Genomic DNA, 24799 nt, shown 5'->3' with positions numbered 1-24799 from the left:
TTAAAGATGAGAATATATTGTGACTGATTTGTTGGTTTTAGAGGAGAAGTTTGGGAAAAGAGAAAGTTGTGGGAGACAGGCATCATCTTTCTTCATGGATCTTTCTCATTCACACGCTGCTTCTTTGCAGTTTTTCCTATCATACATGATCATTCACATATATAGCCGTCAGCGGTAATTTGGGGTTCAGGGATTTTTCCAAGGACACCTCAGTATGCAGACAGGACAAGTTGGGGATCGAACCCCCGACCCTCTAGTTAGTTAACAACCCCGCTCTCCCTCCTGAGTCCCACCTGACAAATGTATACTGACTTTTAAAGATCCAATCATGGTGCAGAGTATTGACTTTACCCATCTGAAGGGATTCGACTCCAGCAGTAGGAAAATACAGTTGCCTGTTGTCTTGCACCAGACGTTCTCCCCACTGTGTTCCCATTCTCTGGGAATAGGAAGCAGAGCATGTTCACATTAATGATGTAAATACCCAGCATGCAATTGCTGCACAGAGGTCTTCCTGTTCTGCACAATTTCACTGCATTCCCTTCATTCCCGACGCTCCCGTGGGGGGGGCGGGGGTTCTGTCAGAGTGCGGGTTCCTCTCCTAACAATCGTGCTTAAAAAGGAAAAACTGTAGTCAACATCATCTTTCCTCCTGCCTCAGCGCAGCCCCACCCTGCTTTCTAAATTTAGACCGCCTGTGTTTTTGGATTCAGGAGACCGCACTGAACTTTCTCATGGCCCGACGTCGCCCGTCACACACTCCTCTTTTTTCCCTCTCTCGTATCGTTCCTGTGGGAAGGATGGAGCGGTGCCATGGCAACCGACGGTCCCAAATGGGCTGTGCTGGAGTGCACTCAGAAGTACAGTAGGGAAGGGAGCTAACTTAACTCGAGTGCAGCCTGCCACCGCTGCTGCAGCTGCTGATGACAGAGCGGGGGGGTGGAGGCGGACAGAGTGACAGAGCAATGAATCTGGACGGATGCTAAGCCCACATAGCAAAGCTAATCTCCAGCGTTTAGAATGCCAGGCACCGCTCAGATTTTCCTCCCTCCTACCCCGAGGCATATTTAGGAGGTGAGACATGCGGCGAGGAGCAATTCGGGATTGAGGAAAGGAAATCTCTTCCAGTAGGAGAGTTTTTTTTTTATTCAGCTTAGTCACTCCTGTCAAAGAAAACAGGGCCATTAGAGGAATCCCTCTTCTGAAGGCAGCCCAGCGCATTCAGTATGATTCCGTCAACATAAGTTTTACGTAAGGCCGAAATGATTATCGTCACAATTAATCAAACTGCAGATAAACTTAAATGTAAGAAAATACTGAAAGATGTTTTTCCCAGAGATGAAGGACATGCCTTTGAATTGCTTGTTTTCTATAAGCACCAGTCCAATACGTAGAGATATAGTTCCAAAACATGCAATTGACACCTTATTTAAATGTTTTAGTAGATCTAAGTGATTAACCTAGGGAAAATTCCAAATATTTTCTATGTAGCCTATGGATGTAAGCCATAGAACTTTGTCTAAGACTAGATTTCTTTTTAATTCAGGCCATAGTAACAACACCACTTTCACAACATGATACATTTCAAAGATTACAAAGTAACCAAAACTGCTTTGTTTCATTTCAAAATGATACAACTGTAATGTATCTGATCATGCAGTTGCTGCTATAAAGGCAACATCATTAGGGAAACAAATTTGAAAGTTCAGTTAAGTGAGGAGGAGATAATTTGAAATTAAATCAATTATTTTATAATAAAAAAGCAGAGTGAGGCTGTTCATGTGAAACTTAATGGCTTTTTGAATATGCTGAGTTGTGACGGGCCAATGCCAATCTTTGCCCTCAGTGCTGCATCAAGTCATTATCCTGCTATAGGAAATCTCTGCTCGCCACAGGACGGCCTTGCATGCATGCGGTGAGAGCGGGTTGTAACCGCAAGGTCACAGGTTCGATCCCCCATAGTGACCAGAGTATGAGGATGTGAGAACAGCTGCGTGAGCTGCTGTTGTCTCTGGGCAACAGCCTGAACATGCTCAGTCATTGTATGTTGCTCTGGAAAGTGCCAGCTTAATAACTAAAATATGTAATGCTGACCCAGTAGTGGGACTCCCAGTGGGAGTGCGCGCGCACACACACACACACACACACACACACACACACACACACACACACACACACACACACACACACACACACACACACACACACACACACACACTTGCACAAACCTTCCCCCCATCCTACACCAAGATCTGAGGCACAGCTATTGTCTGATGTGAGGATTTTGCTCTCAGGGTTTAAATTTAATGCAAATTATTTCATTAATCCTTAAATACAATTTCATTTAAGTCTGTTTGAACAATTACTGTCACTTGAAAGATTTGGATGAGACAGTTTTTCTCAGAGCTCATACAGAACCTTAAAATTGTCTTGACATGAACTTTTGTGTATTGATAAGAACAACAAAACACAAAGGGGCCTTATAATCAGGATGAATGGACATTTTGTTTTCAGGTCATTATTTAGCAGGGTTTTCTGCTGGTGCACACATCGCCCAGCTGGGTGAAACCAGTGGCCAGCCCTGTGTGTGTCTGTGGGTGTGTTCATTGTTTCAAGAGTTGCTTCTTTCTTACAGAGGTCTCCTCCTCTCCAAGACAAATGGACCTGGTAATTAAATACACTTAAAACACAGTGATGTGCTTTTCCATTCAAATCTGTGTTCTCTGATGCTGTTCAGGAGACAAAGGACTCAGTTATATGATAATAAAATGGGACCTAAAACACTAAGAAAGACTGATTTAATATCTGACTTAACAATGTTGTCTATGGGTATATCGGAAGGAACATGTTATGTTGCCCTAATCAATCAGATGTGACTGACATTTCTGTCCCGTCTACACAATTAAGCGATCAACGTTATAGGGTAAAGGTTAAAGATTAAAGGCTCTGTGGTTTCACATCTGTCTAAGTCAACAGAAAACTGAATATATAGGAGCATTAATCAACCATCAGTGATGTTTTTCTTCCTCTGGCGCAGCACGATAACATCCCCGTTTTGAATCTGACCTACAAAACTTAAAAGATAGTCTCAGTAGAGTTTGCAACTTTGAAGACAGCTGTCTCGAGGAACTGCGACCGAGTTGCACCAGAGCTTCTCTCTTGTGTGCATTAGTGTCTCAGCTTGGTCCAGGAAGGATTGGATTGACCTTTGCAATATCTCTAAGGTGAAAGACGGCAGCTTTGGCTTAACGGCACTGTTTTATTTACTGTCGAAGACCACGCCTCAGTTTCCCTCTTGTTGGGTAATATTAAAACCCTCTGATTTATAGTATAATAAGTTACTCCTGTTATTATAGAACCATAACTTACTGAAGAAAGTTATGCTCTTTCCCAGAGTATCGTGTCATTTGATTTCAGTAATGCACTTGAAGCTGTCACCTAAAACGCTCGAGAAGTAACGTGCACTTGTGGTTTTGACTTGAATTATCATTAGAAGCAAAGATGACAACCCAGGGATTTAAAGAGCTAATGACAGACGTGTAAAAATAAATGTATGTGCTCGTGCCCTGGTTAAATCAGGGCAGTGAAAGAGGACAGTGTTTAGTATTCAACGTGTGTCCTGTGTGCTCGGAGCTGCGGGTTAACACTCGGGCGCCTTGTTCACAGTGGACACCGGTTATTTCTAGCATCACTCTATGTGTCTCTCTGTCTGACACAGACACAACCCCACACTGCTTGATTTTTGTATTTTCTCCCTCGCAGAGGCTCGTAATCTCCATTTTTCGGCACCTCTCCATTTTGAACTTTATCTCGCGCATTATCTTGCTCTTAACTATCAACAGCCATTTGTGCCGTCGAACCACGTACGCACACACACTCGTATAAATATGCACACGCATGCATACACATATTTCCACTGTGATCTCTCTCTCAGCCGCTCTCTTAAGGGCTTTGTCTGTCAATCAGTTTGAAATGACATGGTGCTATTTGCTTCTGTTAAGGATTCATGTTTTCTGAATGCTTTGTCCATAACAAATTATAATATAGTAATTTATAGTAATCTCCTTCACCCACTGTCGTCATTTTGCCTCCCTTGTCTCTACCGCTTCTTTTAAACACCTCCTCAGCTCCAGACACGTCTCAAAGCAGAGGAGTGTTATTCCTCCTCTGGGTTAACTCCGTGGCAAGGAGGGCATCCAAGGCCCCGTACACAGCTGTTCTATAAATATACAAGCAGCAGGAGGCAGACAATCAATACTCCTTTCACTCTCTCCCTCCACCCGGGCTACCTGGTGGTTAGGGAGGCCGTCCTGTAATCAGAGGGTCACAGGTCTAATCCCCCTAACAGCCAATATGTCCATCGGTAATCATGCGCTCTGTTGGGGTGTCCTTGACAATGACATTGCTCACTCATCTACTGACAACTTAAACGGCTTTCAGATGTTACTGCTAATAAAGTTAGCAGTTTCTCCGATGCATATATTTTAAAGTTGCCCTTTCGATGATTCCATATGTAACATGCTGTCAAGGCTGGAAGATGAAAGATGAAAAATCAATCATTGTGTTTTATACTTAAACATAATTGTAAAAAGGACATTTTGTGTTTCTTTTATAGTTCTAGATCAACTGTTCCCCCGTTTCTTCAAACTAGCTGTGGCCTCCATATTTTGAATACAGACAGGGCAGTAGTATTGATTTTCTTATCTACGGGGGCCAGACATCCCAGTTTGTCTGGGATCGTCCCAGTTCAAAGTCTCTTGGGTCAAATATCAGTAAAAAAAAATAAAAAATTCCACATTCACCACCAAATAGTCTCATGTGTTTTCAGGTAATTCAACCAGTTTTCAAGGTGAATTAAAAACCTACTATACATAGCACATAATGATTGGAGTATTAATGTGTGGTTAGGGGTTAAAAATGTCCCGCAGTGTTAATGAGGATGAAGTGGTCTGTTCAGTAATCTTCAGGCATCTTCTAAAAAAAAAAAAGGATGTGTGTGCAGGCCAGAATAATAATAATGTGTGTGTCTGTGTGTTCTCTACCAGTCCTTGAGTAAGAGCAGTGAGAAAGTTGAATTTTCACCTTGAATATTCGTTAATGTGCTAAGTCGAAGAACAACGAGAGAGACTTTGCCAGGAGATTGATATAATCTTTGTTTTCATTGTGAATAATGTTTTTTCTGTTGCTCACTGAAATTGAATTTTCATATTTATTATTACTACAGAAAAAGAGCGGGTGGCTGCGGTTCTTTAAAAGTGTTTTTCACTCAGTTTGCTGCAGAATGTACAAACGGGGTTGTCTCATTCAATCAGAGAATCATCAAATCTATCTCTCCATTCACTCAAAACACACTCAAGCTTATACTCAGAAGAGAGTGAGTCACTCTCCTACATGTCAACATGTCAGTGACGCTTTCACCTGCATCTCTCTCCTCCTCGACTGGCAAGCGACATGTTTGATAACTTTCATCTCCTTCTCTTCTTTCCATGGCTCTCTCCTTATTCTGGCTCCCAGGAATGCAATAAACCTCAGGTACTGTATCTATTAACACTGTTATCTGTTGTGTTTACTATATGTCGGCGTGAATGTGAGTGAGTGTGTGTGTCGTTTGCTTTTCTGCCTTTTCTAGGCGTCTGTGTCTGTGCTTCTGTCAGTTGGGTTTATCTGTGTCTGTTCCCCCTGTTTGTTGTGTCTGTAGACCTCCTGAAAAGTGATTTGATTAGGGAAGTTCCATCGCCTCAACCGCACAACACCAATTGAATTATTCTATAAGAGCCCTGATAACAATAATAAAAAAAATCACTATCTATTGCTTCCATACATATTATCTTGTTCCGGATCAGAGAATAAAAATGCTTCTGTGAGAACAGGCCTCATCACGTTGGCGGGTGATGACAGAGAAATGATAAACATCACTTCTGTTGCGGTTTATGGTCTTGTAAACTGAGATAATGGCGACTATTACGCTGATTGAGGTGCTGAAACACTGCTGACACTCCCGATAAGGATCTGGACTTGTCTTTAGGCTCTTTGGATCATTGCTGTTCCCGCTGTGTGTCTGCTTTTAGCTGGTCTTGCGTCAGTGTTGCGATGATCTTCCGATAGCACCGTTAATATGCTAAGTGTTTGATTATGATGGCTTTTAAAGGGAGTTATCCGAGGATCAACCAGCTGTTTAAAGACATGTCTGATATTCGTGGCCCCTTTCCGCTTGTTCTGTAACTGACGTTTCATATTTCAGCATGTCGTCAGGCAGTCCTGCGATGTCCAGGCCGAAAAGGATGGCAGGGAAGCGGTAGCAAAAGATCAGAGCTCAAGGTGTTGAGTAGTCAGACCTGCTGAGAAATGCGAGAGCACATAGAGCAAACCTGCCACTCTCGAGCGAGGAAAAGCCGAGCTCCTATTTTTAGAGCTGTCCTCTGTGACAACCTGCTCTGCTTCAGCTGTGCACGGATACAAAAGCCTGCGTTTTGAATAGACATTGTGTCTACGCTGCAGCGGTGAACGCAAACGTTTCATTGTACACCCCTTTTTTTTTATTATTATTATTGCTTTCTTGCCTCCCGCATTGCTTCATCATTGAGAGCTGCAGCTTTTTGTTTTCTCTATTGTTCAATTATTTTCTCAATGAGTTAACAAATGTTGACTTCACAAGTTTCTTCTGTTAAAACACATTCAGTTATACTATAAAACTAAACTAATAAGCAAATAAAATGAAGATCCATCTCATTTGGGTTGAAAATGTCCTGACAAGGTTCAATCAATCATTTCAGTTTAATTTAGTTTTGACCAATTAATCAACTTATGTTTCAGCTCGAGGTCTCTATTTTTTAATTAGCAAAGACGATGAAAATGACTCGACTGGAAAACGTAGACATTGTGACTGATGAAAGACAACTCCCTTCATTTATTATCAACAATATCTAATGCAGTTAATAAGCATTTTGAGTTGCAGTAAATTTGTTCCATTGCTTCTCCAAAACACCTCCCTTTTAGCACAGACGCCAAAAGCTGAATCTGTGTATATAGTTATTCATAGCAACAAATCAGACGTTTTGCTTTGATGGAAATGGAACAGATATTTTTGGGTGTTTTGAGTTTTCGGCTCGATAGTTCCGGTGAAACTTTGCCTTGTGCCGCAGAGGAAACGGAGCTACTCATTTACAGCCAGCTGTGGTTCATTTCTCATCCGGTGTTACAGAACACACTAACTGACATTTGATGTGCTTTTCATGTCAGTTTTGACATTCAAAGACCTTTTTGAAAGCTGAGTATTTTTCAAAAGGGTTGACAGATGACATTTATTTTGATGGTAATGAGAACGCGTGGCAGGATAACAAAGCGCGCTTGTATTTGTTGTTTGTGCCACTTAAATCTGATCCCAATCTCTGCGAACAATTGGAAGCAGAACTGTTTGATCTGCTCAGTGCGGAGCTGAAGCAGCTGCTGCAGGAGATATTTGAGATATTAATAACGATGCTTAGTCTCAGTCGTCTGGGTAAATAAGGGTTAAAATAAAATTCTGTGAGTCTAAAATACAATTCGTATATGTGTCTCGTTTTGTGTTGGGTGCACAGTCGTCATATACAAACCTTAATATTGACTGAGACATGATAGAAGACTGTGATCATAGTGGATTGGTGTTTTTAATTCAGTTTTATACAGTAGTCTGGCACATACGAAGAGAGACTTAAATCAAAATTTCATATTCTATTATTTAGAGCCCAATAATCTAGGGTTTTAGGGCCAATGCAGCAAAGAAAAATCCGATACATATATTTTGGTTGATCTAATACATCGTTATCCAACCCTTCTGTTGATGAAGCAACGTTTGATATTTTACAGTTGAGCCAGAAATGTTCTTATAAATAACTACAAATAAAAATAACCAAATGTTTACTACTTATATCATATACATAAAGGCATCGTTAAGTCTGTAAAACTAAGGTTTTTATACTGGCAAACAAACACAGGTATACTTATTTGTGTGAAACTTTCAAATCTACTGCTTTTTCATTTGCATCTCATGAAACGCAGAGGAAACAGTAACATTGGGCAAGAAACACAAAGGTTAAAGCTCACTCCCTGTAGCTGCCTGACACAATAAGACCCCCTCACTTCACCTCCTCCCCCACATGACTGTAAAGTTAAAGACTTCCAGTTCATAACCTTCCACAGTTAGTCTATAACCCCATCCGGAAACCTCTTGTTCATTATCAACTTCTCCATCTTACTGACTAACCACTGTTTCTCCAGAAGCCTCTCTTTCCTCCCCCATTCTGACGTGTGCACCTTGCAGCATGGGTACAGCAGATGTTTTGCCCCCTGTGCATGTGCTAATAAAACATTTTTTAAACACGCTTGGCTGCACGTGATCCAGCCAACATTCGTTTCAGAGCAGCACGCAGGTGACAACAGCGTGATAGATTAAATAATGCCATGGGCTGCAACACGGCTGCAAAACCCTGTCTCTTCATTAGATCATCTTTCTCACTGTAACAATAGTGATTAGAAGTGTTGTAAATGGGACTGGTGTCAGGGATTAATGCACCTAGCTGGCAGTCAGCAGTGCTGTGTTTCCTCTGCATGTGGCTTTCTGTTGGCTTACACACACATTCAGCCGATCGAGGGAAGACACAGATCAATAAGTGAGAGTGGGGTTGATCCTGAAATAGTCGGCGTGTGTCCACGAGTGGAAGTTGGCTTGAGCAAGATACTGAAGAATTACTGCTCACTCATTGCAGGTCAGATAAGGCTGGAAACTGAATTTTTGCTTTTGCAAGATGTAATTTAATTTGTTGAGATTAAGACTGCTTGATTCTAATTCTTTGTGTCTCACGTGTCCTTTCTTGAAATCATCAATTCTCTATTTTTATTACAGTCAAAAACCCATTAAAAGACCATTACCAAAATGTATTTATACTTCTAGCGAGTATTGTCTGTCTATCCAAAACCTGATATAGGTCTCATAGATCTCCACTGGTTTCTATGCTGTTGCACTGGGTGACATTTTCCTTCACTGTTATAGATATAGACTCTTTGTTTGTTTCCCAATCACCATCATGCTGGTATAAATACTCACTATCATGCTGGTATACATACTCACTATCATGCTGGTATACATACTCACCATCATGCTGGTATAAATACTCACCATCATGCTGGATTTAAGTACTCACCAATGAACCAAATGTGTATTAATCTGAAGCTGAAAATAGTCATGAGCAGTGTACTCCTACACCTTGAGGTATTCAGACACTGGTGTATTGTGTATTATAGTGGCATCCCTCTGGTCATTGTGTATTATCGCAGTATTTCACTCCGTGTTTACTCTCTGGCTGTCGAGTTAGAATGGATGCATGAAGGTCATGAAAGACACAAAGGATATTGTTGGACTGAAATACTGGTTAAGGAAGGGAACCTCAGTCATGCATTCCAGATATGACAGAGTTGTTTGGCTGGCTTGTGTGTTTGGTGCCTGATACTGCAAGTATGCACCTGATGGTAAATGTGACTGCTTAACAATGCTGAAATACTGTGTTATCTCCGCTGTGTTGTGATTGTGGTTCAGAATTTGAAATTTCAAAATGCTTGAAATGTGTGCGGCTGGGTCCTCTGCTGTTTTTCTGCTGAGTTGAACAAAGACGTTGAAGGATGCTGATACAATTTGAAGATGCCATGTAATGATCGCTCTTTCTATCACCCCCTGTGTGAGTGTGTGTGTAAGTGTGTGTGCGCATGCTCATCGTGTGGTGCGCTGGTGTCATCCTGCAGCGTAATGGGGTTTTTATGGTTTTAATGGTACGCAAAAGCCATCACATGTCCTACGCTGTAAATGCTCGGAGCAGCCGGGTTCACAGACTGTTTACAAATGGCAGACGAGGCTCCACCCCCCTCTGCCTCATGCATTTAGCACACAGGGCAATTGAGCATGAGTGCATTTGCGTTATTCTCAAGTTGCGTTTTTCACATCACTGTCACAATCCCCTAAGATCGATGCATCCTGCCTCTTTAGCCTATACATTCATGTTGTGATTAGTCAGTAAAAAATGGCCCGTTTGTTCCTAGAAACAGAGAGGGGGGGGGGGGGTTGTTGGCCAGAATGGGTTTGATATTCCCTAGACGCACACCCCGTTGCCGGGTGATGTAATGATGCCTCTCCACCCCCACTGACCCCCCCTGGTGATTGTTGTAGATGTTAATGGCTGCACAGCCAAGCACCTGAGCTTTTTTGTTGTTGCTGGATACATTACATCATGGCTCGGGGCAGGAGAGGTGATGTCATACCCGGGTCTCCAGCTTCCCTGCCCCCACCCCAACCTCCCACTAACCTCCCCACTGCTTTGACTGGAGATGCTCCAAAGCCAGCCAGTTGTAAATGTATGCTGCTTTCTAGGCATTGTCTAGAGGCTCAGCAGCCCGGCTCTTTATATCACCGTTACACAAAGCTCCAGCCTCAGCTGCTCGCACACACACAAAATGAATGTGTCAGATGTTTGGTTGAAATTGTTGGACTTTTTCAAACATGCTTCCTTGTGGAAAGAGGATAATTTGTATAGATTTCTTTGTATAATTTAAACCTTAACTTGCATGAAGATCACAAGATGATGTGCTGATCAGTAGTGTTGATGTTAACAATACATTTTGTTATTTTGTGCACAAAAAGCCTCGAGTGTTTTGTTTGTCATTCATCAAGACGTCAAAATGACAAGAAAATAACATTGATGGAGCAAGATGAAAGAAATCTGTCCGGCAAAATGCAGGATGGTGCTTTGACAGCCAAATGACAAAACAACGTAAAAAAATAAATAAATGTGATGTCCCACTTTTTGGAGGCGATGTGCCTCCTTCGTCTTCTATAGAATGAAATGTGATGTCTCCAGTCGGCTACTTTGAGACCTTATTTTTGTTTTTGGTTGTGAACTGAGGTGCTGGCTATTTTGCGGTGTGGCTCTGATCTGCTGATCTGTTGTTTATTGTCTTGGTCCACCTTTAAAACCTCCGGTTTTTTAATGTGATGTGTGTCAATTTAAAGCATCTCCATCCTTGTATCTCCATCTGTCAGAAGACCTCCATATAAAGGACTGTCTCTGAATCCAACATCCAGAGTCTCTAGAGGCAGAGGCCTGTCACCTGCACACACATGCACAACACACACACACACACACACACACAAACACACACACGTTTTCTGTCTCGATCTCACAAAGCAGAGTGTTGTTTAGTTGTTATTTGCCACCCTGTCAGTGATGCCGCCCCTCGCTGTACTACAGTCGAGTGAAAGTGAAGTGGCAGAGTCTATTTTCACTGTCTCGCTCTCTCTCTTACAAACACACTTGTCTCTCTCTCTCTCTCTCTTACAAACACACTCGTCTCGCTCCCTCTCTTCATTTCGCCATGTCTCGCTGCCTCCGTCGCCACAGCAACTGAAGGCCCTGGAGGGTGTGTATGGGGATGGGTGGGTGGGTTGGTGGGTGAACTGGGTGCGGGGGGGGGGGGGGACTCGAGCTCGCCCAGTTGCCATGGCTATCCCTGCTGAGTGACGGCGACAGAGTGACATCACTGCCGCCATGTCCCCTGCGTTCCTCTTCCTCCTCTGGCCCCCATCCTCCAACTGCATCTTCACTCGATGCCACTCTTCCTCTCCTCTGTCTGTACTCCTTTATTTCTTTCTCTGCTCACTCTCTTTAAGAGGAAGTGTGCCTCTGTCTCAGTTTCTGTCTCCTCCCCCCGCCCAGGAAATGGCTTTTTACTTTATGTGGTTGCCATGCCAACCGGCTCTAGCCGCTCGCTTGCGCCGGAGCGAGCGTGACAATGGCGTTACTCGCACTGTCCCCCCCCCCCCCCCCCCCGGATCCCATCCATCCCTCTATCATCTATTCCTCAAACCATTTATTTTTGTCCTCCTCTCCTTTCATCTCTCCATGATCTCCCTTTCACTCTCGGCCTCTCTACCGCCCTTCTCCTCTTCCCATCTCTCCATCAACCCTCCAGAGGAGGCCAGTGGCTGCTCCTATGGCATCACTGTGGTGCCCCCCCCCCCCCCCCCCCAGCTCTCTGCCACCGCCACCTTCCCTCCTTCCTCCCCCTCCTCTGACACACATATCCCTCCTCCTCCCACCCCCTTCCTGCTCCCGTTACACACACACACACACCGCTGGGTTTTAACGTACAGTACTTCGCTGGAGGCTGCAGGCGTCTCGGTTTTCGAATAATCTAATGGTGCATATAACGACGCTGGACGTGCATGTGCGTGTGTGTAGCTTCACAGAGGGAGGGGAGAGAGAGAGAGCGTGAAGAGGCGGAGGAAGCAAACGTGAGTGAAAGTGTTGTCAGCCATTTTTCTCATCTTTTTTTCCTCCTCCTCCTCCTCCTGCTTTCTGCTTTATTATCGGCGCGCTGCTGCTGCGCTCCGGCTGTGGATGTGATTGTCAAGTGCGCGCAGGGAAGCAGCTGTTTTTTTTTTTGTTTTTTTACTTGCGCTTGTATAAGGGGATATTTCTTCTCTGTTTCACCCCCTCCTTCTCCTCTAAATACGTGGGGATTTTAAGACATTTCCGCGGGGAGGCAGGAGATGAACGCCGGTGTGGAGAGTCTTGAATCAGGCAGAGGAACAGCGGATACTCCCCAAAAAACTGACAAGACGGTGCAGCCAGCCGAGGGAGTGGAGAGGGCAGGGGGGGGCTTGGCTGGATACGATGGGGGTTCATGCCGTATCATAGAGCAGCTCCGGGATGTTAGATTTTAACCCGGTGAACATTTTTTCATTATGAAACCATTAGCAGCGTCAGACAGCCATGGAGTCCCGAGCCAGCAAGATAAAACCCCGGTAAGTAGCGCTATCGACGTGCATCGTTTTCTCTCCATCGCTCCTCTCCTGTTTTTTTTGCCTCCCCTCGCCCTCATTTATGACCCAGTAGATATGATTACCGGCTGTGTAATGGATGTGCATCGGATTTCTATCGAGCCTGCAGAAAATGAATGAGCGCAGGGCGGAGGAAGGGCGAGACAGGAACCTGGACGGGGCTGATCGGAGGCTGGTTATCGCCCCGTCGAGCCTCCGATGTGTGTCAGTGTGTTGTACTAGAAACGGCCGCCATGTGCTTGCTGTCACTCGGAGCAGACGCGCGCATACACGCGCACAACGATGTTAGAGACTCTATTGGTCGTATGGGCCCGTAGCACATCGTGGGGATTATTAAAATATAGCAGCGGGTCCTAAACTGGGTAAAACATTATTTAAGTGTCATGCAAATATAACACGCATGCACGCAGGGCTCCGGTGGTGCAGGTGTGTGCGGTGCAAATAACGCCCACATGCACGCGCGGACCAGGTGGTGCAGGTGTGTTCAACGACCGACGCCTCTGCCCTCGTTATGTTTTACGAGGCACCGAGGTGACAATATTTGATCGTAGGTCCATAAGCTGACATTAACTACGCGAGCCAGTCAGCCGCACCACATGTCGTTAGCATTGCAGAAGAACAACAGTGAAAGCTGTAATAGATCAGGGTGGTTTGGTCGAGGAGGTGATGTCATGTGTGCAGAGATGAAACTGCACTAAATTCAGTGATCCAACCTTTTAGCCCCTCGGAGCTGCTGCAGCAGCAGACGTCTGAATCCTGCGTGAACACACTGATCAGTTGCATGAGTCCTTCATTTTCTAGTCGTTGTCTTGTTTTGTGGGGAGCAGCTGAGACGCTTCAGCTTTGACCCTCCGGGCTCCTCTGGTCGCCGGTGGCGCTGTCCGAGGTGCTGGAGGCGGCTCCGGCAGACGGAGGCCCGAGCTGATCTGCACTTGAACGGTGAACGGATTGATCGGCTGCCTGTCAGCGCTGCTGGCATCACTCACACACACACCCCGGGACCACACAGACACACGCCAGCAGGGTTGTAAATCAAGCTGATGGACGGTTACTGGATCATAGAGCACAGCCGCCAACCTAAGATATCACCGTAATATTCCTATAATAGTAATAGATGTAGTACTTGTTGACGCTATACTTCATCTGCTGTCTCTGTGAGTCCTCGTAAAGGCTAAGAGCCAGTAGTAGTCTCTGCAGGTGTAACTATTCAATTTCTATAACTTCTTTATGTACATATATCAGAGTATGAGTGTATGTGAAGTATGCCTTTTTTTTTTTTGCTGGTACTGTTAAACCTAAATAGATCTTTCAACATTGATTGGACTGGTTTTACAGAAATTTCTCAAAAAGCACCCGGTGATTGGTAGCAGCTCTACACAAATAACAAAAACACTTAAAGTATCGTTAGACTCTTATTGCGTGGTTATTAAAGTTGCTTTAAACAGGGAAAAGCAAAACAGCACAGTTGCCTTCAAATAGCACATTGAATTCAAGAACCCTTCACTGGCAGGATGCCATCATTTTCTGCAGCCAAAACCTGATTAAAGTCCAACACACTTGCACGTGAAATCAGACTAAGCTTTTATTTCAAACATTAGTAAATAGAGTGTAACGATCTCAGTTTGGCTCATTTATCAATTGGCATCTTTCAGATTGTGTCAGTTGCCCACATCTGGTATTTTGCACTCAGGACAGACAGGCATTATTGTATATTTTTGTTTTATTTTTGATTTATTTTAATATACAATCATGTTAAAGGTCTTAACGTTTGACCTTCTGTTTTTCTTCTCCTCTATCTTTCCCTCCAGCCCCCTCATTCCTTTTTGTTTGTTTGGCTTTTAGCATATAAATGAAGGTTTGTGTAAATATTCATTTAGCCCAGCAGGAAACCCACCATGGGCAAAGTCAATAACAGCCACCAGATCCTATTACAGTAATGACATCACCAGAGTAGGCTTCTGACCATTGGCTGCAATATGTATGTAATGTACAGAACTCTGCAGACCTGTGATTTACATTCCCACAGCTGCACTTTACCTTGACACCAACAAGGCACATGTTGACTCACACCATCACAGTACATTTCATGTTGATTTATCAGGTTTTATGGACCTGGCTGTGAATGCCGTCTCCTTATCTTTGAGCATTTTGTTGAATTGATGGTGATATACAGAAGACCTGTGCACAAATGCTTTAGCCTTGCTGGGCCTAGCTAATAAATCTGTGGGTTGCATTCAGGGACTTGATGCTGGTGGCCGTCTTTGTGCCACTGTTACAACCTGTGTTTCCTTAGGTACCTGTAAATGCAAGAAAAATATATAGATCACATCATCTGTATCCTTAATCTTGTCAAAACTCAATAAGATGAAACTTGTGCAAAGAAACCTACTTTATGGAGATTTAGTGTTTTATTGCACTTCCCACTTGTATACTCTTTACCGTAGCTAACATCTAGTTAGTCTAGTGGACTGTATTCCTCATTATAGATAGTCATCTCCCCCTGTCTAGCTTCTGGATTGTGTGGTGCTGACTGGCAGCGCTGTAGGGAGAGGAAAGCCCACAGTGCATATCAGGTCCATTTAATCAGACACCCCACCGAAAAAGGTTTTAATCTTTTGATCCGTGAGGCTCGGGGAAAACGAGAAACTGCCACCGTGGTCAGGGGGAACTCTGAGATGTGCTTGATGTCTCTTTAAACAAGCAGAATTAAAAACCATGAGAAATGTTTTAAGAGGCTGGCAGCTGAAGACTAGTTTGTCATTGTGTTTTGTTGAATAATCTAAATCCAATAAACCAGCTCTTTTTTTCAACTTTGCTCAGAGAAAGAAGGGCTTCTTAATTTGAGACTTGTCAACGCTTTGCACGCCACTCAGGGTTGCCTTTCTGAGCTGGGCCACCCGCAGCATGGGACAGCTAGTGTCGTAGTACAGATCCACCCCTGGGCATCGAAAGGCGGTAAAGAGATTGAGAGCCAGCCAGCGCTTCCACCCAGGGCTTCCACCCAGCAATCTAGGTCATTAGGTCTACAGTGTAATTTAAGGAGCGCCACATCTGCTCACATGTAGGCAGAGCTGTGGCAGGAGCATTAGAGCGATGCTTAATCCTCCTGCGACAGCTGATTGTACGCATTCTCGACTCGCGCTTCTGCAGAGCTCACTTCATTTGTTGTGGAGAGAGTGCTGAATTTGGAGCACAGGAGCACAGAGGGGACTGCATAAGGTAGGATGATAGTCTGAATGTTGAGAGCTGTGGTTGATGCTGAGTCTTTTAAAACCTGTTATTTTAGACTCTGTAGATCGATTGGATGTAACACTGCACGGTGCATGCATTGCCGTGTTCTCGTGCCACTGATTGGAAAATCTTAATGGCTGCGTGTCATTATTGTTGTGCTGGCATCCATCTTGGCCCAATATCTTACATGCCATTGGGCCAAGGAGGTCAATGGACCACATGCTTATAGACTGAATGGACCCTGGTTTATTGACCAACAGACGGATGACCTAAATGAGTAGAGTGAAAGGATTAAGTGTTTATTATCCTCTCCCTTCATCCCTCTTTGCTGCCCTGCCTTTATCTCTCTCTCTTTCCGGGAGGAGGGGCTTGTTCGTATACAAAGGGCAAATGGGCGGGGGCTATTAGGAGGTGGTGGGACGTTTCCGAGCTGGTTGTGGAAACCAGTGGGGATGTTAATATTGACATGTAGACCACTCCAGTGCCCGGCTGGAAGGCCTTATCGACACAACTCCACATGACTGGTCTTGTACTCAATAATGAGTATATTCAATTAATTTAGCCCCAGTGCCCTCCCACTTATTGAGTGTGCAACCAAAGTGTTAAGAGTATGTTAACAATGACATATTACACTTGATGTTAATCCTCAAAATGGATCAGGAATGTTTGTTTATTTTTTTAGGTTGTGGATGCTGGGTCATGTAGTTTTGTAGCAAGCATGAGCCTCCTCAAACATAGGTAAAATTATTTGTTTGGGGCTACTGTCTCAGATCAAAACACATCCACGGTTCAAGCTTTTATCATTACAGTTAATTTGAGCCCATAGACTGTATATAAAGATCAGTGTCATAATGTCAACCGTAAATTGGAGAAGCTACTTTTTGAGAAAATATCTCTACAGGTTACTTTGGCGACTGCTTCCTACTTTTTCCGGTTGTGTTATGTGTTATATGAGAGCAATGCACTGAACCATAATCCGTTTAGGTCCATAAAGTCATCAAAAGAAAATGTGTAGTGGCTTTATCACTCCACTTCCAAACAAAGACATTCATCACACTAACACAATATTGTCCAGCTAGAGATAATAACGTAGGAGTCAGCTGGAGGCACTCAGGGTGAAGTCGACCAGACGAGGGAGTGGAAAATGGTAGCCCCAGAGCAGGGGGGGGAGCTGGTGACTGACTGGCCCCTCTGGTCGTCCATTTTGATTGGTGCAGCCAGCCAGATAATTAAACGTGATGGCAATCTTTGACACAGTGTAATCACATCACACCTCAGTACCACAGGAGCTGCACTGTCTGGCCCTCGGTCTCTCGCCAGCGACCCAGGAAGACTCTTTGTGAATTGAAATATCTCGTATTCTAATCCTACCCCAAACAAACAGCTTTTTTAAAATTAGTTTAGTGACTTTAAACCCTTTCAGGTTGTCAGTTTTTATTATAGCAGCTCATTAATATTGAGAAGTCTATCAGTCATAGATTCGAGTTTTCCAAATTGCTAATTCGCTTTGCCTCTCATCTCTATTAAGCCTTAAAGTACACTGAGTGGCAGATGATTGTGTACCTGCTAAATAACCTTGTACGTATTTCTACCCAGTGTGTTCCATTTGTCATCCAGGAGAATTCACACTGTTTCAGCTGATGAGACCGATTTCCATAACAACCTGAGGCAGTGTAGATATTTACAGCACAAGGTGCGTTCTGAGGTGGATGACGCTGACACCCAGTCGACTCTACTTCAAAGACTATTCCAGGTTTCACAGTTCAGGATGTAAAGTAGGAAAAGACCTGGTTGGTGAACACGAGCCGTCAAATGTCACAGTTACATCAGGATATAATCAAGTTTTTCCCTGACCTTTTATTTACTGGCATTCAAAGCTCAGTTAATATGTTTTCCCGTCAGAAGGACGAACATCTGAAAATATCCAGCGTGTGTAAACTTCCTCTCAAGATGTTTAGATTCAGCTCTGATATCCAACAGCACGACGGATGAGGCAACCTAGTTAAATCAGCCACATTTGACTTTTAGGTGTGAAAATGTAATATTGATGAGTTGCCACAGCCAGAAGTGAAGTTGAAAGTGGGTTCGGAGCGGTCTCCCTGTAGAGTATCAAATATATATTGGTAAATAAAACATTTAGCCATGAAATATTCACATCCATACACCCTGTGAACCAGTTTATGCAGTTTGATTAAATTCATTGCTCACCCCTCTAGCATCTTGTCAGATATGATGAATTTCACCGAAAAGATATAGAATAATGTATAAAACATCACTTGAAAGAAAATATAGTGATAATTTTTTTTTATTTATATTGATTAAATTATAAAAATGTTAGTATTGTTTTAGGTGAAGAGGTTTAGAAAGGGGTTTAGGGACATTACAGGTATAATTTTCACATTCTTTAACAATACATGTCTTATTTCAGCCAGAATGTTAATGCATAATACTGTAATCTTCTTATAAGGAATACAACTGTTATCTTAATTATGGATTAATCTGACAATTGTCTTTCCCAGTTAATTGATGTCAAGTAGAAATACTTCAGAGCCTAAGCTTACATATTTCCATCTATTTGCTTATTGTGTCTTAGAGCCTGAAATAATCATTTATAAATATATAAATGAGAAAAGCAGGAAAACACACATTTATTTGTTGATCTTTTTTGCTTGATAACTGAATCAAAACCTTTTAAATGTTTGCCAACTCTTTTCCTTAATGATTTCAGCTCAACGGAAAAAAAAAATGCCACACTTTTGTTTGATTCATCCCCTTCCGATACTTTCAGCAGGAGGTTTCTGATGTAGTTTACATATCAGGTTATACTCCATAGCGAAGTGGGGTTGGCTAAAAATATGGCTAATCACAGATGGGACTTTCGAATCTCGAAGAAGGGATTCCTCCAATTACTGCCTGGTATTCGTTCAGATTATCCAAGTTGCTTTAATTGGGGTATTTCCTTAATGTATGCAGCACTTGTTGTTTGTTTGCTCGGTTAAGGAAAATGGCTCTCCTGTATTTAATGGCTATCCTATGATATCTACTGGTTTGTCAGAGGAAAATGTGTCACTCAGTTTTTGGCATCTTTCTATTGTCAGTTAAGTTTCTTGCAAAGTGCTTAGACACTTTAGATTCCCCCGCTTTAAACCTCCCCTTTCTGATGTGTGATTTTACCCAACAGCTCTTTAACTTGTCATACAGAATGGGGGTTGAAGCGGAGGGGCCTGTTTTTCAGTCCCATATTGTCCTAAATCTGATAAAGTTTTTTTTGACGGATCCATAAAGTCGAGTTATTAACAACTTGTCTTTTCTGCCTTTTCCTTTGCTTTCATACTAGATTATGTGTAAAGGGGAGCTCTTGCAGTGGGAGTAATTCATGTTTCAGTTCTGTTAACAATGAGTAATCACAACAATTGGAGAAATCCTTTTTATTCTACCCTTTTGCAATTAACATTTACAGGGCTGTTTTATAGTTTTTGTTTAAAGCAATTGCAGATAATCCTTTTTCATTAAACAGCTATTGACTGTATGTCCGCTTCACCAAAACATTTTATATTTCATCAGACTTTTCAAATATAAAATAGGGAAGAATTGCAATATCATCCAAGCATAGACGGTTCCTAAAATATCAGTCAAACCGAAGAACCACATGCTGCTAAGGCCTGGCAGTCAGCATGAGTGTCAGTATGAGTGACCAGTGGTGGTTGCTGGACTGGATGATACTGACCATGTGTGTATGTTGTGTGTGTGTGTATGTGCAGCTCCCCGCAGACTTCAGCCGACTTCACCTGGCCGACGGCTTGCACCCACAGGTGACCCACGTCTCCTCCAGCCACTCAGGATGTAGTATCACCAGCGACTCTGGAAGCAGCAGCCTGTCAGACATTTACCAGGTAAGCCCCCCCCCCACCACACCCAAACTTGGTGCTGGATCCCCCCCCCCACCTGGACTCCCCTGGATAGTTGAGTAGTATTTCAGTAGATGAAGTAATAAAGAACTTCCATCTGTTAGGCTCGGGTTTGGTGTCTAATGTTGTTTACTTACATTCTTAAACATTAAGTATCTTAAGCTGCTTTCAGACATGAACTGTCAGATGCTCTGGATGTTCTCTCCTGCCTGCCCCCCAGTAAAATGTCTGGGTGAGTCAAGGTGAGAATACAACAGGAAAATGTCCGGAAAATTTAGAGAGAGCAAGTGAGCGTGTACATGATTTTTCTCTCATGTTACGAACACAAATAATAAAAATATCTCAGGATGAAAAAGAGACGTCAAACGCGTAAAAGAAGCTGATGATGTCGACCTCTCTGTGATAAGACTCGACGCTGGTGATCTTCTCTGTTGCCGTCCCTCACCTGAATGTTCCAGACATTTTCCTGTCGTTGTGAACGCGTCTGATTCGTAAAAGACAAATGCTCAGACACAATTTTCAGGACATTTTCCAGAGTTCATGTCAGCTTTTAAATATTCTTCCAGCACTTTGGGAAATAACTTTATTCTCTTTCTCACCTGAAGTTACATGAGACCACTCATTCCGGGAGCAGCCATTTAGCTTAGCTCAGCATTTTTTTTTTGAATGGCACATGTTTTAAACAAATTAAACAAAATTGTTGTTTCCCCCCCATGTTTCCAGTCTTAATGCGAAGCAAAGCTAACCTAAGTAAACTGTTTGTAGCCGGCTCAGCTTTATATATTTACTGTACCAAAACAAGAGTGGTATCAGTCTTCTCCTCTAACTCTCATAGTCTCATGTTTGTAGATAGGAGAGTGGGGTTGTGACCAAATAGGGAGCAAGTAGTTGAGCAATATATTTTCTAGAATAATGTGTTAATAATATATAATCTTAGTGGATAGATTAAGTAAGAGGTTCAAACTGATATTAGTCTCCTTAAGTACTAATAACACGAGATAAGCAGCATAATAAGCCATTTCTTGACTTGCAATTTTATGGTAAAATAATTCCCAAAAATAAGTTAAAGGCAACCAGAAAGAATCAGATTAGCATTGCTGAAATGATAACACTTATTAATGTCAGTAAAAAAGAAACTGGTCCGACAGCTTCAACCCCCCCAGTGGTAACTAAAACACGATACAGCTCAGAAGAACACCCACACACATGCACAAATTCTCGTGACTGTGGACGTGCCCCAAACCCTGCAACTAATCCTCTTAACATAGCACACCCACCCCATTGGCTCCCAGTCCAGTCACCTACTGTGAGCCTATTTATGTGTGTGTGTGTGCTTGTTTGTCTTTGTGCTTGTGACTGTGCTCAGGGGCATCAGTCAGAATCCCTTCACTTTGTTCAGACTGATTCCTGGCTCGTGTTTGTGTGTGCAGGGGTGTTAAAGTGTTTAAATGCAGCTGTATAGTTGCATGTGTGTGTGGGGCTGGTATGAGTGAGCACTACTGTCGAGTCTGTGTGAGTGTACGTGTGTCAGTGAGTGTTATTGTGTGCGGGTGTGTGTGCTCGGCCATGCTGTCGCTGGATGGGGCAGGTTGAACAGGCTCTTCTGTCCCCAGTCTGTGATCCCGGTCTTACAGCCATCTGCTAGCAGCTCTCTGGCTGTCCCTTGATATCTCTGTCTCTGAAACTCACACACACACACTAACACACAAACACACACAACTGTCCTATTTATCCTTGTTTGCTGTATCCCTGCTAACGCAGCTTTTCTCTAACCTGTAGAAAAACCTCTTTGCCTGCTCTTGCTTACCGGTTCTACTCAAACAACTCGCTGAAACTTTGCTTTGCCTCGAAGTCCTAATCTTTTCTTGCTTGTCACAGTCTATAAAATGTCTCCTCAGCACACTGTTGATCTACTTTGTGTGTGTGTGTGTGTGTCAGTGCTTGTGCGACCTCTAACACTGAAGTTCCTGTCGCGTATCCTTGCTGTGTTTTTGTGTATATTCAGCTTCAATCCAGTAATAATTCAAGTCCTTTTTAAAGCATAAAATGAGCCGGTTTGAGTTCCTTGGATATGAGGATTCTCTGAGAAAATTTGAGGGGCTTGAACAGTTTGGTGACAATGACAGTTTGAATCAATTAATCCTTAAAATGATCATCAGATTAGTCTATAATGAAAATAGTCAATCATTTTTCATCCCTAGTTCAATTCAATTACAGATTCATGAGAGATATTATTCTTGTGTTTACTTTTGAGTGACCGCTTGTCCCAAAAACTATTTATCCTAACCTCCTGAGGTAACTACTGCTCCACCACTAATGACGATTAAATGGTAAAAGTTAACTAAAGAAGATTGGTCGTCATTTATCAGTTCAGATAGATTCAGCACACAAAATTTGAACCTCCTATCATTACAACTTGGTAATTGATGATTAAATCACATCCGGCAGGAGTCCTCCAACTGTTGGTTATATGCAACATTACTTTTTTATCGTTAACTTAAGTTGCACCCTGCAGGTTTCCGATTTAATACAGAAATGTAATAGATTACCAGAGATGTTTGTGGTCCTCACTGGGGATGTTTTGGAATAAACACATCACAGGAAGCCTGGTTCTTTTCACTTGAGGACACAGGAAGTTGCTGGTACACAGAAACATGTTGGTATTAAAGTTTAATCGTAGTCTTCATCACAGTTTTCAGCGTTTAGCCCATGCTGGTGTGAAGAGTTTCTGAGCAGATAGCGGGTGTGGAGTTTTTTTTAATGGAAAGCACTGAATACTTAAACCTCTGGGCTGCTCTGATCTCAACAGCCACCGCTGGCCTCCACCGGTGAAGCACCATATGAAGAGGCGCTCCCACGTCACTGCCAACATGGTGCACTGTTTTGTGTCTGAATAAATCATGAAATTGGTCCTTCAGAAGGACTTTGAAAGCATTGATCCAAGAATAGTGTTGATGAAATATTAACAGCACCTGACTCGCCCCCAGACTCTTAATGCTCGCTGCATATTTATGGATTTCTGATGTATACATAACACGGAAATGAGATGGCACGAATACAAAGACGCACAGACGAGCGACCTTTGGGTAAATACAGGACGTCGGCTCACAGACGTTAACAAGATGTCTCCATGTGGAAGGCTGAGCGTTTGTTTTGTACCAAGCTGAATACTATGACGTCATTGCAGCACAAAGGAATACTGTATGTTCGTTTGTTCTGTAATTTATGTTCTGGGGTTCAAGATCAGATATGCTGTGCTGCTTTTATTGTTCCCTGCTCCTTTCTCGATCTGTGTGTGTCCACGCCCACATCATCTGTGCAGACCCTGTCCCTGCCCCACCCGCCAGGGTGTGTGTGTGTGCGCTGGTGACGCCCCAATGGCCACTCAGACACTGGCCTGAATCATTGATGAGCCCTTTCACATGGCATTTGAAGAGAAATGACATGGGCTTTCGGTGAGAGACGGGGTGCTGGGACTCAGAGCTTTGAAACATTTACAGCCGACTGACAAGCTGTGAGGTGAAGATGCGTCTGGCACTTGGATTTTGTGGACAGTTTGTAAAGACGACCTTTTCTTCGCTTTCTGTTACGCATCTCGACTACGCCGAGGTAAGAGGGTTCGCTGTGGTTGGTCTCCGGTGCAGATGCTTGTTTTTATCACTGCTTTGGTTTATTCTGAGAGGGTTTCATGTTTGGAACCAGGCGATGTGGCCCCTCTTTCATTTTCATAAGTATTTTTCTTTGATGATAGCAGGAGCCCTCTATTGCTCATGCACAAGTATTTGCATTGCTTTCACTTCTCATCTTAGTTGATGTTACTGGCTCCGCACATGTTTCATCTTGTGCTTTCAAAGAACAGGATCTGGCTGTGAGGCAGGCGCTGGAGTTTGCTGGGGAGAAGAGAGGGAAGTTGGGAGTTAATTAGCTTGGTACCATGCACGGCAGACTGTTTGGTATGGAGTGTTGATGATCATACATTACTGAATACCTCATCAATTTCGTGAAATGGCTTAAATCTGGAGGTTTTTTTTTAAATGCAGTATGTCGCAGCAGAGGTTTGTGATGTTGTGTGATTTGCGCGGTTTGTATGTGCCTGCTCCTCTGCATCCACTGGCTGTTTACAAATTCTGCTCTGTAGCTTGTAGAGTCGATCGTGAGTTTGGTGTCTGGCTTTGTCAGCAGCTGACAGCTTTTGAAATGAACATGTGGGTGATTTGTTGTCTTGCTCAAAGACACTTGCATAGATTCAAACTCTGGCCTGATGGTTGTGTTTACAGCCGGCTGTATGTTGCCAACCGCTGACGTTGGATGGAGAAATCCCCTCCTATGTTAATCAATAATCAATGACTAACTCCTTGTTTGTTTCCCCTCTTCGTGTAGGCCACAGAGAACGAACCCTGTGACATGGACCTGAGTGGCCTGCCGGAGACCGCCGTGGACTCCGAGGAGGACGACGATGAGGAGGACATCGAGCGAGCGTCGGACCCCCTCATGAGTCGGGACATTGTGCGCGACTGTCTGGAGAAGGACCCGATGGACAGAACCGATGATGACATAGGTGAGCGCCCAGTCAGGAGTTCTAAAGCATAGTGTTTGTGTTTAGCTTATAAATAGATTTATTTGGATTTGTGGTGCAGTGTATTTTTAGAAGTCTATTTCTGTGGAAATCTGAAAGTACAGTGTTTGCAAGATTTCTTGAGAGATTGATAGGATTTAAAGATGTCACCGAAAAAACACAGAGCTGCTCTAAGCTGGGACCAAATGGGGAAACGACTGGGACAGTGCTCGTCCCAGT

General features: G+C 43.3%; 1 protein-coding gene across 13 annotated transcripts in view; it reads left to right on the top strand.

Moving 5' to 3' along the window:
- rapgef2b (Rap guanine nucleotide exchange factor 2b) overlaps positions 1 to 24799 on the top strand; it is a 94688-nt gene that overhangs the window by 51750 nt on the left and 18139 nt on the right. For 10 of the 13 annotated variants that reach the window (XM_062393291.1, XM_062393285.1, XM_062393286.1 and 7 more), the window contains 3 exons: positions 5515 to 5532; positions 19858 to 19989; positions 24385 to 24562. In XM_062393291.1, coding sequence (XP_062249275.1) covers positions 5515 to 5532; positions 19858 to 19989; positions 24385 to 24562 — 328 coding nt within the window. The remainder of the gene's footprint in view (positions 1 to 5514; positions 5533 to 19857; positions 19990 to 24384; positions 24563 to 24799) is intronic. The other 3 variants (XM_062393292.1, XM_062393288.1, XM_062393296.1) reach the window with 2 other exon arrangements.

The sequence above is a fragment of the Platichthys flesus genome, chromosome 8, assembly GCF_949316205.1.
Source record: "Platichthys flesus chromosome 8, fPlaFle2.1, whole genome shotgun sequence".
Lineage (NCBI taxonomy): Eukaryota > Metazoa > Chordata > Actinopteri > Pleuronectiformes > Pleuronectidae > Platichthys > Platichthys flesus.
Note: the sequence above shows the minus strand (reverse complement) of the source record. Positions and strands in the feature narration are given on the sequence as shown.